General features: G+C 39.9%; 1 protein-coding gene across 1 annotated transcript in view; it reads left to right on the plus strand.

Moving 5' to 3' along the window:
- The window catches only part of parp4 (poly (ADP-ribose) polymerase family, member 4), a 131527-nt gene that overhangs the window by 79214 nt on the left and 35040 nt on the right, over window positions 1-17273 (plus strand). The window contains exons 23-31 of the mRNA XM_062061526.1: window positions 740-810; window positions 2637-2824; window positions 2987-3086; window positions 3210-3380; window positions 7587-7667; window positions 11154-11234; window positions 11305-11400; window positions 11475-11606; window positions 11669-11725. Coding sequence (XP_061917510.1) covers window positions 740-810; window positions 2637-2824; window positions 2987-3086; window positions 3210-3380; window positions 7587-7667; window positions 11154-11234; window positions 11305-11400; window positions 11475-11606; window positions 11669-11725 — 977 coding nt within the window. The remainder of the gene's footprint in view (window positions 1-739; window positions 811-2636; window positions 2825-2986; window positions 3087-3209; window positions 3381-7586; window positions 7668-11153; window positions 11235-11304; window positions 11401-11474; window positions 11607-11668; window positions 11726-17273) is intronic.

Consider the following 17273-nt stretch of genomic DNA (forward strand, 5'->3'; position numbering starts at 1 on the left):
AAAAGAACCATCCGGATTGTTATAGGCGCAAAGTGTAAAAGCCAGCATGTGTGATGGTATGGGGGTGTATTAGTGCCCAAGACATGGGTAACTTACACATCTGTGAAGGCACCATTAATGCTGAAAGGTACATACAGGTTTTGGAGCAACATATGTTGCCATCCAAGCAACGTTACCATGGACGCCCCTGCTTATTTCTGCAAGACAATGCCAAGCCACGTGTTACATCAACGTGGCCTCATAGTAAAAGAGTGCGGGTATTAGACTGGCCTGCCTGTAGTCCAGACCTGTCTCCATTTGAAACTGTGTGGCGCATTATGAACCTTAAAATAGCACAAGGGAGACCCCCGGACTGTTGAACAACTTAAGCTGTACATCAAGCAAGAATGGGAAAGAATTCCACCTGAGAAGCTTCAAAAATGTTTCTCCTCAGTTCCCAAACGTTTACTGAGTGTTGTTAAAAGGAAAGGCCATGCAACACAAGGGTGAACATGCCCTTTCCCAACTACTTTGGCATGTGTTGCAGCCATGAAATTCTAAGTTAATTATTATTTGCAAAAAAAAAAAAAGTTTATGAGTTTGAACATCAAATATCTTGTCTTTGTAGTGCATTCAACTGAATATGGGTTGAAAAGGATTTGCAAATCATTGTATTCCGTTTATATTTACATCTAACTCAATTTCCCAACTCATATGGAAATGGGGTTTGTACATGACTATAATTGTGTTGTCTTGTCAGATCACACGCAAGCTTTCCTGACAGCGCAGCCACTCGACGAAGCTCGACAGGCAGCAGAGAAGTTCATCCACGTCAGTATCTGCTGCTTATCTCCTTTACGTCTTATTGGTGGAATTGCCCTTTCCTTTATTCAGATCATGCGCTGTGCATCCATTTAGCGTGAAGAGGCGCATGCAAAATGTCAATTGATGAATTACAGGGCGCGTCATGTGGAATTCTACCGTAAACAGATTCCTAGTCCCTTCCGGCTCCCTCACTAATAGGAATATACTACCAATTAGCATGTGGCAAGTACAACGTTAAATGATACCGAGGTGTACGACTGCAAAATTTGCGAAAAAAGTTAGCATGTGGTAAATACCAAGGTATAAGACTCTGAGACGAACGACTGCAAAATTGGCCAAAAAAAAAAAAAAAAGGTTAGCATGAGAATGTTTATACACTAGCATATATACTACCAGTTAGCATATGTCAATAATAATAATAATAATATATTTTGTTTGTATTACACTTAATATTTGAATAGCAAATCTCAAAGTGATAGTGTCAAGTACCAAGTTGTATGATACCAAAATTTGCGGAAAAAAGTTAGCATGCTAATATTATCAAGCTAACTTTTCTTTAACAGTTAGCATGTGTCAACTACCAAGTTACACCATATGACTGAGGTGTACGGTTGCACATTTAGTAAAATAAAAAAATTTGAATGTGGCAAGTATCAAATTGTATGACTCAGGTTTACAGCTGCACATTTGGCAAAACAAAAGTTAGCATGCTAATGTTATAACAGCAATAATGTGTCAAGTACCAAGTTATGGGACTCTAAGGTGTACAGCTGTAAAACTGGCAACAAAAAAAAAGTTAGAATGTGTTAAGTACCAGATTGTATGACTCTGAGGTGTACGGCTGCAAATTTAGCTAAAACATTTAGCATGTGGCAAGTACCAAGTTATAGGACTTTTGAGTTGTATAGCTGTAAATGTCGCTAAAGAAGTTAGGACGTGGCAACTACCAAGTTATATGATACTGAGGTGTACAACTGTAAAATTAGCCCACAAAAAAAAGTTAGCATGCTAAAAAAAAATTTAACAACTACCATGTGTCAAGTACCAAGTTATATGACTTTGAGATGTATGGCTGCACATTTAACTAAAACGAAATGTTCAAATGTGGACTCTTAGGTGTACGGCCGTAAAAAAGTTAGCATGTGTCAAGTACCAAGTTGTATGACTCTGAAGTGTATGGATACAAAATTAGCTAAAAAAGTTAACATGTTAATGTTAGCATGCTAACAGCTAGCTTGCTTCAAGTTATAAGACTCTGAGGTGTGCAGCTTCAAAATAGGCTAATTAGCGTGCTGATGTTAGCAAGTTAACTTTTTGATAACAGTTAGCATATGTCAAAAAACAAGTTATATGACTCTGAGGTGTACGACTGCAAAATTTGCTAAAAAAAAAGTTCAAATGTAGCGAGTAACAAGTTATATATATGACTCTGAGATTTATGGCTGCAAAATTGAAAAAAAAATTAGTTAGCACGCTAATGTAACATGCTCATTTTAGCATGCTAACAGCTATCACGTGTCAAGTACCAAATTATATGACCCCAAAGTCATTGGTTGCATAAAATTAGCGAGAAAAGTGCAATTTATTCCATTCATTTGTTTTAGTACAACGCATGTATCGAATTAAATTGAAGTTTGATGAAATAAATATGAAAACATTTTCACATAAATCAAGTGTGACCTGGTCACTGAACTTTCTTGTTGACAATCAAAAGAATCTAAAGCTAAATATTACACTTAAAAAGTCGACTTGTAGGTTCTAATGCTAACTTGTTCATCTGAAAACAGACGCAGTACTGATGTGATGCGCTCTTTCTTGCTGTCTCCCATTAGACCGTCTCTCCAGCGGGGGGCAGCACTGAGCTTTGGCGGCCCCTGCGAGCGCTCAGCCTGCTGCCTCCGTCGCGGGGCACCCGCAACCTGCTGCTGCTGTCCGACGGCCATGTCCAGAACGCAGGGGCCACCTTGCAGTTCCTCCGGGACGAGGTCGCGCACAGCCGTCTCTTTGCGTGCGGCTTCAGGTCAGGGGGGGGCGAGGGCGTCACAGGGAACCTGAATTTGATACCTTTTTTTTGATATTTTCCTATATTCAAACACAGTGTTACTGTTCAAACCCTGTGTAATGTAATGGCAGGAAAACAAGAGGATTAATTAAAATGTTCTACGTCTGTGTTTTGTTATAGCCCGACAGCCAATCAGCACATGCTGAGAGCCCTGGCTCAGGCCGGGGGCGGAGCCTATGAGTATTTTGACAGCAAAAGCAAGCACAAGTGGGCAGCGCAGGTGAGGGAAAACATGACTCTGTCGAAAGACGGCGACTGCCAAGGCAATTCAAACGCCGTCCCTGGCAGTTGTCATGGAAACAAAGCTCAGACACGTGACCAGTGCGTCTCGTCCGGGTGGCAGGTGGCGTGTCAACTGAGGCGCATGGAGTCCCCTGGCTGCAGGTCCGTGTCGGTGAAGTGGCATCAGTACAGCCCCACGGCGACGCCCCCTGTGCAAGCTCCCATGCAGCTCAACGCACTCTTCAACGACTGCCACACGCTGGTCTACGGCTTCGTGGCGCATTGCACACAGGCAGGTTGCCATCGCCTATGTACAACGCCGCATTGTTGGCGATAATACGTGATATATATATGTACATACGGTATATATAGAGATGTCCGATAATATCGGACATCTCTATATATACCGATAAATGCTTTAAAATGTAATATCGGAAATTATCGGTATCGGGTTCAAAAAGGAAAATGTATTGACTTTTTAAAACGCTGCTGTACGTAGTGGTACACTGCCGTAGGGAGAAGTACAGAGCGGCAATAAACCTTAAAGGCACTGCCTTTGCGTGCCGGCCCAGTCACATAATATCTACGGCTTTTCACACACACAAGTGAATGCAAAGCATACTTGTTCAACAGTCATACAGGTCACACTGAGGGTGGCCGTATAAACAACATTAACACTGTTACAAATATGCGCCACACTGTGAACCCACACCAAACAAGAATGACAAACACATTTCGGGAGGACATCCGCACCGTAACACAACATAAACACAACAGGACAAATACCCAGAACCCCTTGCAGCACTAACTCTTCCGGGACGCTACAATATACACCCCTGCACCCACCAACCCCGCCCACCTCAACCTCCTCATGCTCTCTCAGGGAGAGCATGTCCCAAATTCCAAGCTGCTGTTTTGAGGCATGTTAAAAAAAAGAATGCACTTTGTGACTTCAATAATAAATATGGCAGTGCCATGTTGGCATTTTTTTCCATAACTTGAGTTGATTTATTTTGGAAAACCTTGTTACATTGTTTAATGCATGCAGCGGGGCATCAGAAAAATTAGGCATAATAATGTGTTGATTCCACAACTGTATATATCAGTATCGGTTGATATCGGAATCGGTAATTAAGAGTTGGAAAATATCGGATATCGGCAAAAAAGCCATTATCGGACATCTCTCTCTCTCTCTATATATATATATATATATATATATACATATTTATGTATGTATGTATGTATATATATATCATTTATATATGATATATATATATATTTATATATATACTGTATATATATATACATACAGTATATATATGTATGTACAGTATATATATACAGTATGTATATGTATATAAACGTTAGGTCAGGAAAAAACACGGAGGCTATTTCATCTCTACAAGTTCAGTTCTCAAGTTCTTCAGGGGAGGTTATATTTAACTTCCCTGAAGAGCAGGGAAACCTGCGAAACAGGCTTCTAGGGATGAAATAGCCTCCATGTGTTTTCCTGACCTAACGTATATTCCGCTCTACCCCGGTATTGAGCACTGTATAACGGATAAACCACAGTAACCTTGACTATATATGTGTGTGTATATATATATATATATATATATATATATATATATATATATATATATATATATATATATATATATATATATATATATATATATATATATATATATATATATATATATATATATATGTGTGTATGTGTGTGTGTATGTATATGCAATAATGTTCAATGATTATTACGTATGTTTAGCTTGTGTGCTTTTGTGTGCTTAGCTGTTGTGTAGCTGTTAGCTCTTAGTAGCCTATAGCTTAGCATGTTCACCTTTTCTAAATTACTTTAATAAAATAGATTTAAATTGTTTACTAATCGGAGGACATTTAGATGTTAAAAGGCTGCTCAGCTTTGCATAAGTAAACACCCTGCAGGACTGCTTGTATCGCACGTGATATCACACACAAGTAAACACGCTGCAGGACTGCCTGTATCGCATGTGATATAACACAAGTATACATGCTAAGTTTCTGCTTGATTCGCACATGATATCACACACAAGTAAACACACTGCAGGACTGCTTGTATCGCACATGATATCACACACAAGTAAACATGCTGCAGGACTGCTTGTATCGCACATGATATCACACAAGTAAACACATGATGACAAGTGTGAATGCGGAGTGAATGAATAATGGGTTCTCACTTCTCTGTGAGCGCTTTGAGTATCTAGTCGATAGAAAAGTGCTATATAAATCTAATCCGTTATTATGATTACATGATATCACACACAAGTAAACACGCTGCAGGACTTCATGTATCGCACGTGATATCACACATTTTGTGTGCAAGCACGTCTATTAACATACGTGATTTTTACTGGTATCTGACCAATATTAATGACACACCAAATGCAAGTGTAAGAAAAAGTTGGTATCGTTTGTGTTTGGAGAGTCACTTCACTTCATATTCACTTCTCCCCCCAATGGCTCTATGGTTATCACATTTTTCTGAGACATCTGTATGCATCATCGAATAATTTTTAAAAAATTGACCTCGTCCATGATGATGGCGGGTCCAACTTATATATTTGTGGGCCTTATTTTGATGGCACATTTTATAGAAGTGACTCTTTAAGCTCAATACTTCAGTTTTGTTTTTGTAAACTTAAAAAAATATGTATGTGTGTGTATAGGTTGTCCCAATACCAATATGTTGGTACCGGTACCAACATGTATTTAGATACTTTTCTAAATTAAGGAGACCACAAAAAATGGCATTATTGGCTTTATTTTAACAAAAAATCTTAGGGTACATTAAACATATGTCTCTTATTGTAATCGAAGAACAATTTTGTCCTTAAATAAAATAGTGAACATACAAGACAACTTGTCTTTTAGTAGTAAGTAAACAAACAAAGACTCCTAACTAGTCTGCTGACAAATGCAGTAACATATTGTGTCATTTATCATTCTATTATTTTGTCAACATGATAAAGGACAAGCTGTAAAAAATGATTATTAATCTACTTGTTCATTTACTGTTAATTTCTGCTTATTTTGTGTTTTAACATGTTCTATCTACACTTCTGTTAAAATGTACTAATCACTTATTCTTCTGTTGTTTGATACTTTACATTAGTTTTGGATGATACCACAAATTTACGTATCAAACCGATACCAAGTAGTTACAGGATCATACATTGGTCATATTCAAAGTCCTAATGTGTCCAGGGACGTATTTACTGAGTTTATAAACATAATATGAATTTTAGTGGCCTAGTGGTTAGAGTGTCCGCCCTGAGATGGGTAGGTTGTGAGTTCAAACCCTGGCCGAGTCATACCAAAGACTATAAAAATGGGACCCATTACCTCCCTGCTTGGCACTCAGCATCAAGGGTTGGAATTGGGGGTTAAATCACAAAAAATTATTCCCGGGCGCGGCTACCGCTGCTGCTCACTGCTCCCCTCACCTCCCAGGGGGTGAACAAGGGGATGGACAAATTTCACCACACATAGTGTGTGTGTGTGTGTGTGTGACTATCATTGGTACTTTAACTTAACTTTAACTTTAACTTAAAAAAAGGAAAAAAAGATTTTGTGACGATAAAAAAATATTGATGTAATCATAGTAGTATCGACTAGATACGCTCCTGTACTTGGTATCATTACAGTGGATGTCAAGTGTAGATACACCCATGGCATTTGTTTACATTCAGGCGCGCTAGCTTTTGTGATGCGGGTGATCTGTTGTATCCTCCTATGGTATGTAGTGTAGCATGTTTAGCTACTCCTCGTCCTGCAGGGATGATACTTGTAAGAAACTTACTTTATTAGTCACCATGGAGGCGAGGATTAGTGATTTAGAAGTAGCTAAAACACTGCAGACTGCGGATGAACGTTCACTGCTATCTAGCTAGCCATGTTTTAAAGCACCTCTTCCTGAGGGCGTTTCAGTGTTATAACTTCACCTTTATCTTTAGTTTTTAAGCTAAAATGCATCCATTCTCCTTTTTCTGTCTACACACTGTCTGCTTGTAATTATATGTATTTTTAATATAATTTTTCATATTATTTAGAATTGATTGATTGAGACTTTTATTAGTAGATTGAACAGTACAGTACATATTCCGTACAATTGACCACTAAATGGTAACACCCCAATAAGTTTTTCAACTTGTTTAAGTCAGGGTCCACGTTAATCAATTCATGGTAAAAGTACTTGTATATGCTGTTAAACCACTACTAACATATGTTTTCTGGTTTAAAACATTTAAATTTGAGCAAGTTGCAAACAGCCCACGTAAAAGACACATTTTGACCAAAAACTGTGGTGTATGTTTACTGAAAAGGTTGAATAAGCCAAATAAGACACACTGATATTAACGCGCATGCATCAGCATCTTTTGTACCCCCTACTGGACACAATAATCGCTAGCTGTTTGATGGCTAATGTCTTCACCTTCCCCACTTCCCTTCGCAGGCCACCCTGTTGGGCGACCTGAGTGGCCAGGAGCTGAGAACCATGGTGTCCACCAGCGAACTGCAGAAGACCAGCGGCACGGTAACCCTTACCTCACCTTCTGCAACCTGTTTTACAAAATGGCCGACAGCGAGTCGTTTTTGTATTTCTTTTTTCATCAAATTGGAGTCGGATATGTATCACGATACTTGAGTCGGGGTACGATACAGTATTGCAATTTTCTACATAGTTCAGCGGAAATCGTCCTTTAATTCCAATCGGCCCAAAACAGCATAATGTCCGTTTATGGCAAGTGAGGAGGACTAACATGCTGTTTCAGAGCCTTTGCGATTAAATCACTGTGACATTTTAATTGCGGTTAATAGTAAAAGCGATTAATAGGTGCATCCTAACCCAGGGCAGCTGTAAAGTGCTTTCAGTTTCCAGAAAGGCGCTATATAAAATCTAATCCGTTATTGTTTGGTGTCAAACCATCAGAACAATTTTGTTCATTTTCAATATGCATCTCATTTTATTCTGGCTATCTTGAGCCAGTGAGAGATTATGGGCACATCAACCCCACTTTTTTGGAATCTTGCCCATCACAATCCTTACGCCGGACAGGAACACACTTCTTGTTAGCAAGACACTGTTAGCAAGAGACGGCCAACAATGCAGGTAATAGGGAGTCATCTATTCTGCCTATAAAGCCATCAAAAAAAAAAAAACGCCAACAACGCTCGGTTAACATGCCGTGACCTGCATATTACCAGGGCTATAGTGACGTCGTTATTGTTGGAGCTAACACTTTTCTGGCATTTTTTGACATTGTTGGACTTTTTTTTTTTTTTTTTTTAAGGCTTTATAGGCAAAACAGGTCAATTCCCGTTAACTGTGTTGTTAGAACACACAGAACATAGGAAGTTGTGTGTTCTTGTCAATAGTGGTCAAACAGCAGCCACCAAATACCGTATTTTCCGGACATACAGTCGTGGTCAAAAGTTTACATACACTTGTAAAGAACATAATGTCATGGCTGTCTTGAGTTTCCAATAATTTCTACAACTCTTATTTTTTTGTGGTAGAGTGATTGGAGCACATACTTGTTTGTCACAAAAACCATTCATGAAGTTTGGTTCTTTTATGAATTTATTATGGGTCTACTGAAAATGTGACCAAATCTGCTGGGTCAAAGTATACATACAGCAATGTTAATATTTGGTTACATAGATAGATAGATAGATAGATAGTACTTTATTGATTCATTCAGGAGAGTTCTCTCAGGAAAATAAAAATTCCAGCAGCAGTGCTCAGGATTGGCAAGCTTCACTGCAATAAGGCGCTTTTAGTAGCCATCCACAAGCTTCTGGCAAACTTCTGGTTGAATTTTTGACCACTCCTCTTGACAAAATTGGTGCAGTTCAGCTGAATTTGTTGGTTTTCTGACATGGACTTGTTTCTTCAGCATTGTCCACATGTTCTCAATGGGATTTAAGTCAGGACTTTGGGAAGGCCATTCTAAATCCTTAATTCTAGCCTAATTTAGCCATTCCTTTACCACTTTTGACGTGTGTTTGGGGTCATTGTCCAGTTAGGACACCCAACTGCGCCCAAGACCCAACCTCCGGGCTGATGATTTTAGGTTGTCCTGAAGAATTTGGAGGTAATCCTCCTTTTTCATTGTCCCATTTACTCTCTGTAAAGCACCAGTTCCATTGGCAGCAAAACAGGCCCAGAGCATAATACTACCACCACCATGCTTGACGGTAGGGATGGTGTTCCTGGGATTAAAGGCCTCCCCTTTTCTCCTCCAAACATATTGCTGAGTATTGTGGCCAAACAGCTCAATTTTTGTTTCATCTGACCACAGAACTTTCCTCCAGAAGGTCTTATCTTTGTCCATGTGATCAGCAGCAAACTTAAGACGAGCCTTAAGGTGTCGCTTCTGAAGCAAGGGCTTCCTTCTTGCATGGTAGCCTCTCAGTCCATGGCGATGCAAAACACACTTGACTGTGGACACTGACACCTGTGTTCCAGCAGCCAATTCATTGCGGACCTGCTTTTTGGTGGTTCTCGCTTGACTCTTGATCATCCTGATCAGCAGCAGGTGATAGCTTGCGTTTTCTTCCTGATCGTGGTAGTGACAAAACTGTGCCATGCACTTTATACTTCCGAACAATTGTCTGCACAGTTGCTCTTGGGACCTTAAGCTGCTTTGAAATAGCTCCAAGTGACTTTCCTGACTTGTTCAAGTCAATGATTCGTTTTTTCAGATCTGTGCTGAGTTCTTTGACCTTCTCATTGTCGCGTTTGTAACCAAGTCTAATGACTGCATCTCATGAGCCCTATTTAAATGGGCTCAGAGAAGTCAACAGGTGTCGTCAATCATAATCACTCACATGAAGTTAAGAGGCCATGCCATGAAGCTAATTTGATTTGATTGTAACTTTTTACAACACCAAAATTGATAATGTATGTTGCTGTATGTATACTTTTGACCCAGCAGATTTGGTCACATTTTCAGTAGACCCATAATAAATTCATAAAAGAACCAAACTTCATGAATGTTTTTGTGACAAACAAATATGTGGTCCAATCACTATCACAAAAAAATAAAAGTTGCAGAAAATATTGGAAACTCAAGACAGCCATGACATTATGTCCTTCACAAGTGTATGTAAACTTTTGACCACGACTGTATTTTCCGTATTTAAGCTGAGCCCCCTAAATAAAAACAAAAGAAAGAAATAATTTTCATAGATTAGTCGAACCGGACTATAAGCCGCAGATATACTTTGTGAAATGAGGTATTTACACAAAAATATGCAGTAACTGTTGATTTTTATACTTTAATTGTTTCTAAACGCTGTCTTTGAAATGGTAGTAAAACGGCTGATTAAACAAAACAGAAGTCATTGTCATGGACCTACTAGCTGCGGACTCAATAACTCCACAGTGACATTTTAGTGAGGAATTTGTGAAACTGAAACAATACAAAAACAATGCCATTGTAAGTTAATTATACTAACACAGACACTCGTAAACGTGTTAGCTTATTAGCTAATGCTAACAACGCTAGCTTCATTACATTACGATAGCACGTACAAATATGCATGAAAACACTCCTACATACATCACACATGGGACGCTTTAGTACGTAAGAATTGTTTTAGTTATATTGTAAAACTTACAAATGTGCTTGGACTGATGAATGAAGAATCCATATGAGTAGGAACGTTTTGGACGATTAGAAGACAAAACAGCACTTCTACTTCCGGTTCAAAGCTTTAAACAGCAGGAAACACTTGCAAGCATTCACCCAATTGCACTTGCAGTGAGAAATTTCGTCCAAAAGATGGCGCCATAGCACAAACTATGACACAATTTGAGTGTATTTGGGTGTGTTTAATGAAAACTGTTAGCTTAAAGGCCGTCAGCAAAGAAAAATCCATAAATTAGTCGCACCGTTTTAAAAACCGCAGGGTTTAAAGTCCGGAAGTTACGTTAACTTAAGTTAGTCGTAGTCCGTCTACGTGTTGAAGATACCCAGCTCATAGTGAGCCGTAACTATGCTGATGTTTGCTTCAGTTTCTTCACAAGCTGACAGCTCGGGCTCTCATCAGAGACTACGAGGACGGGAGTCTGGACTCCAACCAGGCTGAACACGAGGTGCGTTTGTTTGGCATCAACGTCACAGTTGAGTCAAGTCGAGACGACGTGGACCTCTCTGTCTCCCCAGGGCAAGAAAAGCCAGTGGAAACCCTTCATCATTGCCTTGAGCAAGGAGTTCTGCATCCTGTCTCAGTTCACCAGCTTTGTGGCCATTGAAGAAAGGGTTTGTCTCCCCGTTTGGTTTTGACTTTGATCGCTTATCACCGCTTAGTCGTCAAAGTCTTGTCCACCTTTTAGGAGCCGGATCAAGAAAGGAAGGCCGTCACAGATGTCTCCAAGTTGTTGGCTGAAGAAGACGTGGACATCCTTCCTTACATCAGCTGGATGTCTCGTCAGAGCAGCGAACATGAGGAATTAGAGGATAGCGATGTAAATGCTGCATGATGTTTTACTTGTGAACCTCTGTGTAACATGAATATGTTGTCTTGCAGAGTTCAGAGTCTGATTTAGACATGGGCTTTGGCCTGTTTTCACCCCTTGAGACCAAGGTTTGTGTCTCCATGCTCCCCTTTTTGTCTTGCAGTATTATTATTCAGTACACTTCCACGCTCACTGGGAGAGGTTGAGCAAAATACAGATTATCTGATTGGGATAGTAACAAAAACTGCAATATTTTGATTAAACGTTGGGAAAGACAGTAATACAACATCAATCACAAACCTATTTGGAGAGTAGCCCTTAACTCAACGAAAATCTGTGCAATTCGGTGTGAATGATGTTTGTGCAAGCTGCGGAAATGCGCGAGCCGAACTGAAATGCTTGAATGTCCAGTGTGAGTGGAGCGTGTGGATTTTGGAACGCTTGGAATCGGTTGAGAAATGTGGAATGTGTAGAAGTTTGTAAATTGGCCATTCACTTTGAATTGCAAACTTTTCTCTGTATTTCCGGGTATTTACGGAACTGGGAAATAGGCTGGCTTGAATGTCCTGAACCAAGGAAGTGTTTGGATGGTGGAATGATTCAAATCCTTTAAAAAATATGGGATATGTATAAGTTTCTATATTGCCCATTCATTTTCAATTTGGAGAAATTCTGGGTAATTTTTGGGAGAATGTCCGGGTAATCTGGAAATTTTCAGAAAGGGGAACATGCTCGCTTGAATGTCTGCGATGAGTGGGGTGTGTTAGAATCTGATGAGAAACGTGGGAGAAAAATTTCCTGTATAACTTGAAATTCCTAGTAATTTGAAAAAATTGGCTAGAAAATGACGTAAAAAAACGTTTTTATACTTGAACGGTTCCGATCGAATGAAATCTGGGGGAGAAGTAGTCAAAAGAAAATAGGGCAAAAACAGTGGTGCTAAAAAATCTGCAATTCCTGGTAATCAAGGAAATTTTGGAACCCAAAAACGCTTTGGCTTGAATGTCCAGGGTGAGTGAAGTGTGGGGATGGTGGAGCGGTTTGAATCGGACGAGAAATATGGGAATTATGCAAGTTAGAAAATTGGTCCATTCATTATCAATGGGAAAAATGTACTGAAAAATCTAGAATTCCTGGTAATCTGGAATATCTGGGAAGAAGAAAAAAATGTTTTTAGTGATTCCCCAAGCTGAACGTTTTGATATTTGAACGGTTCCAATCGGAATAAAATGGGGAGAATTTGTCAAAAGAAAAAAGGACAAAACATTATTTCAAATCCAGTGTGTTTAAAATCCGGAATCCTTGGTAATAAGGAAAATGTTGGAGCCCGGAAACACTTTGGCCTATATGTCCAGGGTGAGTGGAATGTGTGGATGGTGGAACATTTTGAATCGGTTGAAAAATGTGGGAGTTGTGCATGTTAGAAAATTGGCCCATTCATTATCAATGGGAAAAATGTCCCTGAAAAATCTAGAATTCCTGGTAATCTGCAATATCTGGGAAGAAAAAAAAGGTTTTTAAACGATTCTAGGCCAAGCCGAACCTTTTTTATACTTTAACGGTTAAAAGTGGTATTTAAAATCCAGGTTGTTTAAAATCTGGAATTCCTAATATTCAGGAACATTTTGGAACCCGGAAAGACTTTGGCTTGAATGTCCAGGAGCGTGTGATGGTGAAACGGATCGAATCGTGTGAAAAATGTGGGAGTTGTCCAAGTTTGAAAATTGGCCCATTCAATATCAATGACAAAAATGTCCTGGAAAACCTGGAATTCCTGGTAATCTGTTTTTTTTGGGGGGGGAAGTCGGAATTTTACAGTTCCTAGTCCTAAATTTCAACAGGAACGCCCCTCTAGGTCGGATTTCCTCCTCGGAGTTGGCTTCAAAAATGGCGGCTCTGAATGTCAACAATACTATAAGCTTCTTTAAAAGCTTTTATTTGCACTTCTGATTAGTTTTTGTCGCAATAAAGTAGCCATATATTGTTGGGCGTTTGTATATGGTAACGTTGCTGTAGTTTTTTCTTCTGGTATATGATTGATTGATTGATTGAGACTTTTATTAGTATGTTGCACAGTGAAGTACATATTCCGTACAATTGACCACTAAATGGTAACACCCGAATAAGTTTTTCAACTTGTTTAAGTCGGGGTCCACTTAAATTGATTCATGATACAGATATATACTATCATATATACTATCATCATAATACAGTCATCACACAAGATAATCACATTGAATTATTTACATTATTTACAATCAGGGGTGTGGAGGGGGTGGGGGGTAGGATATGGACAGCAAGCAGTGGACATATAGAGATAGAGAGAGAAAGAGAGAGAGAGAGAGAGAGAGAGAGAGATCAGAAGGCATAAGAAAAAGTATCTGCATTTGATTGTTTACATTTGATTATTAGCAATCCGGGGAGGGTGTTAGTTTAGGGTTGTAGCTGCCTGGAGGTGAACTTTTAGTGCGGTTTTGAAGGAGGATAGAGATTCCCTTTCTTTTATACCTGTTGGGAGCGCATTCCACATTGATGTGGCATAGAAAGAGAATGAGTTAAGACCTTTGTTAGTTCGGAATCTGGGTTTAACGTGGTTAGTGGAGCTCCCCCTGGTGTTGTGGTTATGGCTGTCATTTACGTTAAGGAAGTAGTTTGACATGTACTTCGGTATCAGGGAGGTGTAGTGGATTTTATAGACTAGGCTCAGTGCAAGTTGTTTAACTCTGTCCTCCACCTTGAGCCAGCCCACTTTAGAGAAGTGGGTAGGAGTGAGGTGGGATAAGGGGTGGAGGTCTAGAAGTAACCTGACTAGCTTGTTCTGAGATGTTTGGAGTTTAGATTTGAGGGTTTTGGAGGTGCTAGGGTACCAGGAGGTGCATGCGTAATCGAAAAAGGGTTGAACGAGAGTTCCCGCCAGAATCCTCAAGGTGCTTTTGTTGACCAGAGAGGAGATTCTGTAGAGAAATCTCGTTCGTTGGTTAACCTTTCTGATTACCTTGGTTGCCATTTTATCACAGGAAAGGTTAGCCTCTAGAATGGAACCTAGGTAGGTGACCTCATCTTTCCTGGTGATAACAATGTCACCTACTTTTATGGTGAAGTCATTGACTTTCTTAAGGTTGATGTGGGACCCAAACAGGATGGATTCTGTTTTACCCAAGTGTATGGATAGCTTGTTGTCAGTGAGCCAGGTGCAAGTTCTACACAGCTCAGCACTGAGGATTTTCTCCACCTGTGACTTGTCCTTGCCGGATACCAGCAGGGCAGAGTCATCCGCAAACAAAAACAATTCACAGTCGCATGCCGATGACATGTCATTTATGTATATTAGGAACAGTAAAGGTCCCAAATATTGCCTTGGGGGACTCCACAGCTCACCGAGAGGGGGGGGGACACGGTGCCGTTTACCTCTACCACCTGCTCCCTCCCCTCCAAGTAAGATTGCATCCAGCTCCATGAGGTTTTGTTAAATCCGATTGCTCTGAGCTTATCCAACAGTATAGCGTGGTTAACGGTGTCAAAGGCCTTCTGAAGGTCCAGCATGACCATGCCGCAGTATTTGCCCGCGTCCACCTCATGTTTGATGTGGTCGGTCAGATAGAGAAGACATGTGTCAGTGGAGTGGTTAGTTCTGAAGCCGGATTGGAATTTGTACATGAGTTTATTAGTGGCAAGGTAACTATTGACCTGTTCATAAACTATTTTCTCCATTACTTTCGAAATGGAGCTGAGAATAGAAACAGGTCGGTAGTTGCCAGGTTCCAATTTGCTTCCTTTTTTAAAGAGGGGAGTTACTCTTGCTATCTTAAAATCTTTTGGTACTTGGCCTTGTGTAATTGATAGATTTATTATGTGCGTGATGATCGGGGCAATGATGGAGGCAGAGTCCCTGAGGAATCTGGAGGGAATATTATCAAGGCCGGTGGCCTTGTTAGGGTGGAGCGCGCTCAATTTTTTAAACACCTCATCAGCTGTGACCATTTCTAATTTGAAATCATCGTTGGATACTCCTAGCTTTCTGTAGAAGGCTTTAATGTGTTCTACACCAAAGCGACCAGAGTGGTGGGGCAGCTTGTTGACAAGAGTTGCGGCTATGCTGGTGAAAAAGATGTTAAGTCTGCTAGCTACCTCCATTTTGTCTGTAATGAGGGAGTCACCCTCCTTGATGCTGATGTTGGTGAGTCTTGTTTTAAGTTTCTGGCTGCAACCAGGAAGCTGGTTGTTGAGAATTTTCCAGAGCTCACGTGGCTTATTTGTGTTTTATCCATATTTTGTCGTTAATGTAAATTTTTTTTAAGGATTTAGTCAGGTTGGTTGACTTATTTCTTAATTTATTGCATTGCTTTTTGAGAGTTGAAAGGAGTAATTTAAAGTTGATGTTATTGGGTTGTTTATCTACTTCTGTTTTACATTTTTGGTATTCAGAGTATTTTCTGTCTCTGTCTTTAATGGCAGCTAATAGGTCCGGATTCATCCATGGTTCCGAGCGGGCTTTGATCCTGACTGTTTTCACGGGAGCCATGTCATTTAGTATCTTTAGGAACGCCGTTTTGAAGCGATTGATTGATTGATTGATTGATTGATTGATTGAGACTTTTATTAGTAGGTTGCACAGTGAAGTACATATTCCGTACAATTGACCACTAAATGGTAACACCCGAATAAGTTTTTCAACTTGTTTAAGTCGGGGTCCACTTAAATTGATTCATGATACAGATATATACTATCATATATACTATCATCATAATACAGTCATCACACAAGATAATCACATTGAATTATTTACATTATTTACAATCAGGGGTGTGGAGGGGGTGGGGGGTAGGATATGGACAGCAAGTAGTGGACATATAGAGAGAGAGAGAGAAAGAGAGCAACATCGACCAGGTTGCTCGCGAGCACAGGGGACCAGTCCCACTCATCTAATTTTAAATTGAAATTGTCATTGGAGTATTTTTTGAGGGATCTGGATTGGGCTGTTATGTGGCCATTGGTTTTGGGTTTAGCTATTTTGCGGGTGCAGAAGGTTAGATAGTGGTCGCTAAGACCACAGATCATGACCCCACTATTTTTTATTTTAGGCCGGTCTGAAGTGAGAATGAGATCTATGGTTGATTGGGTGGAATCACACACCCTTGTAGGTAGCGCTATTAGCTGGGAAAGACCGTGCAGATTACAAAACTTGCTGAAGGATCTGAAGACAGGCGCATCTTTGCGTTGAATATCTGTGTTCAGATCCCCAGTTATAATTTTCTCCACGTTGTCTGTCCCTGTCAAGCATTCTTCCAAAGCCCCAAAGAAATCACTCTGATTAGGGGGTCTATAAACAGTCCCTATTAGTACCGGCTTAGCGTTTTTAAATTTGATTTCCGCCCACACAGATTCCAGGTCATTGTGGTTAAGATCAGTGCGAGTTATGTATTTTATATCTTGGTGAATATACATACAAACGCCCCCACCGTGTTTATTCCTATCCTTTCTGATAACCGAAAAGTTTTCTATTTCTATCTCTGAGTCAGAAATACTTTGATCAAATTTGGTTTCAGAGAAACACAAAATTTTTACCTTCGTGTTGAGGAACATTTCTCAGATTTGGTCGAGTTTGGCTCCAGAGAGGCTGTTCACATTAAGGTGGATGATGTGTAGTCCACTGGAACCAAAAAGAGCATCAGAGTC

The sequence above is a fragment of the Entelurus aequoreus genome, linkage group LG10 (assembly GCF_033978785.1).
Source record: "Entelurus aequoreus isolate RoL-2023_Sb linkage group LG10, RoL_Eaeq_v1.1, whole genome shotgun sequence".
In the NCBI taxonomy this organism is placed as follows: Eukaryota; Metazoa; Chordata; class Actinopteri; order Syngnathiformes; family Syngnathidae; genus Entelurus; species Entelurus aequoreus.